The sequence below is a fragment of the Microcaecilia unicolor genome, chromosome 3 (genome assembly GCF_901765095.1).
Source record: "Microcaecilia unicolor chromosome 3, aMicUni1.1, whole genome shotgun sequence".
In the NCBI taxonomy this organism is placed as follows: domain Eukaryota; kingdom Metazoa; phylum Chordata; class Amphibia; order Gymnophiona; family Siphonopidae; genus Microcaecilia; species Microcaecilia unicolor.
This window is the reverse complement of record NC_044033.1, coordinates 143,064,707-143,070,706: the sequence shown is the minus strand read 5'-3', so window position 1 is coordinate 143,070,706 and position 6,000 is coordinate 143,064,707. Positions and strand designations below refer to the sequence as shown.

The 6,000-nt window shown below is 45.0% G+C and overlaps 1 protein-coding gene across 1 annotated transcript in view; it reads left to right on the top strand.

Annotated features, from left to right (window-relative positions):
* The first annotated feature begins 3,189 nt into the window (after positions 1 to 3,189).
* PLD5 (phospholipase D family member 5) overlaps positions 3,190 to 6,000 on the top strand; it is a 336,130-nt gene continuing 333,319 nt past the window's right edge. The window contains exon 1 of the mRNA XM_030196423.1: positions 3,190 to 3,259. Within this exon, the coding sequence (XP_030052283.1) occupies positions 3,257 to 3,259 (3 nt within the window). The 5' untranslated portion in view covers positions 3,190 to 3,256. The remainder of the gene's footprint in view (positions 3,260 to 6,000) is intronic.

Here is a 6,000-nt window from a genome sequence, read left to right as displayed (position 1 = left end):
TCAATGCACATGCATGTTTACAGAAAAACAGCATTACTCATCATGCTTAAAAAATCGGCACTGAAATGAAATTCACCTAAGCGTGTTCTATAAAGTATGCCTTAATTTAGACATACTTTATAGCAGGGGCATAGCCAGACTTCGGCGGGAGGGGGGTCCAGAGCCCGAGGTGAGGGGGCACATTTTAACACCCACCCTCGGTGCCACCAACCCCCCCCTGCCATTGCAGACCCCGCTGCTGCCACCACCACCAACCTTGCCCCCTCTCCTGCCAATGACCCTCTTGACCCCCCCCCCCCCCCGCTGCCAACCTGCCGTTGCCTACCTTTGCTGGTGGGAAACCCCAACCCCTGCCAGCCGAGGTTCACTTCTTCTTGCAAAAGGCTTCCTTCTGTTTCTGACGTCCTGCATGTTGTACGTGCAGGACGTCAGAAACAGAAGGAAGCCTTTTGTGAGAAGAAGAGGACCTCGGCTGGTGGGGGCTGGGGTCCCCCACCAGCAAAGGCAGGCGACGGCAGGTTGGCGGTGGGAGGGGGAGGTTGAGAGGGTCGTCGGCAGGGGGGGTCAAGGGCCAAATCTATGGGGGCCCAAGCCCCCCTGGCCCCACGTAGCTACACCACTGCTTTATAGAATAAGCTTAAATTTCCACGCGTTTTATAGAATACACTGAGCGCCCATCAATGTGACTAAATTTAGCTGCAGCCATTTACGCTATCTTTTGGTGTAAATGCTGAGGCCTAAATTACGTGCGGACTGGGTGTATTCTATAAAAACATGCATCGAGTTTAGAAGCGCCCGTGGCCACGCTCCTTTTCAACTATGCAACTTAGAATTTACATGCACCATGTTATAGAATACCCTTAATCAGTCGTGCATGTAAATTCTAATTAATGCCAATTAGTGTCAGTAATTGCTTGTTAATTGGCAATTATCAGCACTGATTTTCTTGTTAACTAATTAAATTGTGTGTGCAAATATAGAATACGACTGTATTTGTACACACAACCTAATTTGCGCTAAATAGAATTGGGGGAGGGGGAAAGATAAGTGCTGACTGAGCGAGACCCATGATTTGGGAACTGCCGGCACATTTTTGGAATGCCCTTGACATGCTCATGCCCCTCCCATGGTTGTGCCCCCTTTTGAGATACATGCTATGGGATGTAGACACCCAGTGTTATAAAATAGAGTGCAGCCAGATGCAAAACAACTTACGCATCCTACTTCTCCTACATAAACGCACAACTATGGAATGAACTCCCAAAAGCTGTGAAAACAATCCATGACCATATAAACTTCAGGAAATCACTAAAAACCAAACTCTTCAAAAAGGCTTACCCCACCATCCACCGTAAATCTCCACACCCAGCAACACAGCATAACCAATGATCATACTGGACAATATACAATCTTCATTCCCCTCGACCCTCATGGTACCTAATACACACCTACCTCATTAGACCACAATATAAGCTTGTATTTGTTATCTACTGACTTGGCGAACACCATTACGGTACTATGTAAGCCACATTGAGCCTGCAAATGGGTGGGAAAATGTAAGCTCTTTGAGCAGGGACTGTCTCTCTTTGTTAAATTGTACAGCGCTGCGTAACCCTAGTAGCGCTCTAGAAATGTTAAGTAGTAGTAGTAGTAAATCCTAATCGGTGCCAGTTAACGCCAATGTCCTGCCCTTGCTGAAATGATTGCCTGTTTTCTGTCTGGCAGAATGCAGCAGATGGAAGACTGCGGGGCCGGCGCAAGCAGCGAGAATGAATTGCTGCAGGCACCAAGGATGCTTGTACTAACACCGGGGAGGAATGGGGTTCAGAGGCAGAAGCACAGATGCCGGGACACTGCAGAGGAGAGGGGGGAAGAGAACAATGTGGCACTGCCACTGGGTGGGCCTGAGCCAAAAATGGGTGGGCCTTTGCCCACCCAGGCCCATTCATAGCTACGCCATAGGGAGGAACAGGTAACCCTAACAGAATTGCCACAGAGCTGCTTGATTAATAAAGATAGGTTTCAGAACCAACCAATGTGCTTGTGTTTAGTGTCCAGCAATTGGAAGAGCCATCTTTTTACCCTATTCCAGTGGTTCCCAAGCGTGGCCCAGGAGGCCCCCCAGCCAGTCAGGTTTTCAAAATACCCACAATGAATATTTATGAGAGAGATTTACATTCATTGCAGATATCCTGAAAACCTGACTAGCTGGGGTGCCTCCAGGATCAGGTTTGGGAACCTCTGCCCTATTCTCTTCTGCTACTCCAGTGCCCTATAGTCACCGCTCAGGAGGGAGGTTGAGTGGGGCAGGAGGAAGAGAAGGCATCCCTCTCAAATTAGTAACCTAATTCCAATGTTCTAAGTATAGTTAATTAAAAAAAACATCAGCCCACAAGAAACTCTAGCCCTCAATCTAGAATCCTATTTTGCCAAACACATATTAAATCATTAGCAACAACCAACTTAAACACTAACAAAGTCTGTAGGAAAAATAAGCAAGGGCTAAGAATCTGTTTGGTACAGCGGATAATAAACAATCATGAAACCACCCAGGGAATGTCTGCTGTTTCGGATTGGCTCCTATCTGCCTGGAATCAATTTTCTGAGTAGTCACACATCTCTCCTAAAAATTGCACGGCGGCTAATGCCTGCTGTGGCAAAGAAACTAAACATTCCTTGAATGATCCGAGGCTCCGTTTGTCATCAGACCGGGGCTGCATTGTTCCGAGAGACCATTCCGGCTCTATACAGCACCTTTATAAAACCAGAGGCTTAAAATAACAAGCCTGATAAATGCACGCCAACTCCATTGTGGGAGCACCGAAAAAGCAAAATGATTTGGAATAATTTTAGCAAGTTGAAACTGATGCATTAAGCAAGGATATTTGTTGCTGGAAGGGAGAGCCTCCTGCACAGCAGATTCCGGCAAATCGGTAAAATATTATTGCTGCATGACGCGTTGCACCTTGCGGTACAGTGATGCCAGGATTGCAGTGCCAAAACCGGGAGCCTTCCCTAAGCACGGCTCCCCTTTTATCACTTAGGCTGGATGACACCCAGGACAGCTGAGGCAGTGAAAAAAAACCACAGTGCCTACAGCATTTTTCACCACGTAGAAACAGTTCCCGGTTCCAAAGCCTCAAGTGGACCAGGAAAGCAGTGCAAGTGGCGAGAGCAGCAGCAGTCGCGACAGAAGCAGCCAACAGCTCTCAGCCCCTGCTGCTGGATCCTGAAAGAGGACGACAGCGCGATCGGCATGGTAAGAAGCCACCGCTTCCTTAGGTCTCCCCAGATCGCACTGTTGGAAAAGCCGATGGAGACCCGGGGGCGGACATTTAAATATAAAATGGATTGGCTTACGTTTAGCCTTAGAAGTGTTGGGTCTGGAAGGAACCCATAGAGTAAGTTCATGGCAAACACCTTTGGTAGAGATCTAGCATCGTGCAGGTTAAATTACTGCTGGAGACAAAAAGGCATCAGATTGATCTTGCATAGAGTGTGAGCATGCCATAATTGAAAGGTAGTTTTTACAATAGGCAAGTGTGTCATTCTGATTATTTTAAAAGCCTATATTTATTTGTACATCTGTCATTCTAAAATAATACACTGCTCTGTACAGATCGTTTCTGCTGGTCCAAGATGGGCAGTCATTTTCAGATTAAGAGATGTGGTTGGTGACGCCCATGTCCTGGCTTGCTGTAGTCCCTAATTTGAAACAAGTCACAATTTCAAGAAACTTTTGAAGTAGGTTTGCGACCACGGATTTTGTAACCCTTCAGTGGCAACACTGATAGTTATAAAAGCATTGGGTTTAATCCGAAAACAGGGAAATTCGATGTGATTTCCCTTTATGAGAGACTGGGGTGGTTTGATATTGCCATGATAGGTGCCTTTATGAAAGTTTGTAACAGTGTGATGAAGAGATTTGTATTTTTAAATGTTGGGTTTCATACGCATGCTGTTGAAATAACATTTATGTTCTGTGTTTTTGGTAAGTGTGCACATTTTGGGCAAATACAGCAAGAATAAAAAAAAGTCTTTTTATGTGCTGACTAGTTATGAGAGGAAAATATTTAACCTGATAGTAAAAAGTAACTCTATTGTGTTAATTTTGTTGACATTTGCAGACATACAGGCCACCATTTGTTTTTTTATGTGGGTGATTAGGGATGAAGCACAGTCCTTTTCATATTAATGAGAACAAATGAACAAAATAATAATGATCTCAATGATCAACAATTTAAAAAACCCCCAACAACAACAAATGAGAGGTGGGTGGACAAATCCTTGTGTAAACTCCCATGGGAATAGAAATGAAACATGTAGATGACAGGAAAGCAGATAAATGGAAAACTATTATTCCCTCCCTGCTGAAAACTGGCCAGAGTTTGAAAAGAGGAAAGCTCCGTTAAGAGTTAAGGATCTAGAAATGTAGTCAGTCCCAGTATCTTCAGAAGGGATGCTTTGTTGCATGTGAGTCGGTGGGTGCCTGGGGTGGCGGGGGAGGGGTGGAGTCGCTGGGTGGCTGCAGGGAGAATTGTGTGGCAACGACGGTCCAGGCAGGTGGGTTGGGCGTTTGTTTCAGACCGTTGATTGTGACGTTGCGGGACAGTGAGAGCCAGTGAAACGGTGAACTACAGACTTATGAACCCTACACGGCCACAGTGCCACGGAGTCAGCTTCAGAACATTGGAGGTGCTTTTTATTATATAGGATATTACAGCTGTTATCCATTCTATGTTATTTTGTAAACCTGTTATATTATGTAAGCCGCATTGAACCTGCTAATAAGTGGGAAAGCGCGGGGTATAAGTGTTACAAATAAATAAAACAAATACATGTGTCCCCTTGTATGAGATAAGTGGCACTGAACAGGAAGACATTTTTGAATAAAACTTGAGTAGAGTGGTGTGGTAGCCGTGTTAGTCCACTTTTAAAGGTAATCAATAGAAATCAAACAAAATAAAACACGGAAAAGAAAATAAGATGATACCTTTTTTATTGGACATAACTTAATACATTTAAGTGATTAAATGTAGTATGTGAGCTGATATGGTTAAAAGAGAAATACTGAATCAACATTAGGGATCCTCTTGTTTTTCAGTGCTGCAATGGAGTTAAGAATATCAATCGCAGAGCTGCTAAGTTAAGGAGTTTCAGGAGGAAGCCTTTTTGGCCAGTCCTGGTTTTGAACTTGCTTCCCAAAGCATCGTGGTATTTGTAGTCCCTGATTGTACCCATTGACATCAGTGCTGCAGTTTCCATCATGCAACAGGACTGGGATTTTAGGAATCCAGGCTCAGAATCTCCCTCCTGGAATGGTGCAACTTGGCACCTCTGCCATCAGTCGGCAACTGAGGGGTCGATGATCAAAAGTTCAGCACTATTCTGAATAGCGCCATAAAAATACCACCGGAACAACACAGAAGAACAACGCCCTTGATGCTCAAAGCTAATGAGATGCAAATAGAGTACATTAAGTATATAAGTAATGCCACACTGGGAAAAGACCAAGGGTCCATCGAGCCCAGCATCCTGTCCACGACAGCGGCCAATCCAGGCCAAGGGCACCTGATAGCTTGAGCATTAAGGAGTTCAGCGGGAGGATTGTGCTTGGCGCATGCGCAGGAGAGTTCCATGGTAAACTCAGCTCCTGCGCACATTCGCCTGGTAAAAACCTGAAGTGAAGTATACATTGGCGTCTGTTTTCTGCAGCCTAAATATAAGCGTTAAAATTTCTTTTCTGGATGCTTATATTTAGATGCAAGTGGCAGACGCCAGTGTGTGCTTTGTTGTTTTTTTTTAAGCTTTAAATTAGACGCAGGACAGGAACGCCAATGTGTGCTTCACGTTTGGGTCTGCTCTTTCTCACAACCAGCACTCAAGGGCTTGCACGGGCTTCCTTCTGTTTCCAAAAGCAATCAAAACAGGTAGATTTTGCCGAAAGAATCATGAGAGAAGCATGAGAATCATGGGAAATCCTCTCTTTTGGAAGGACAC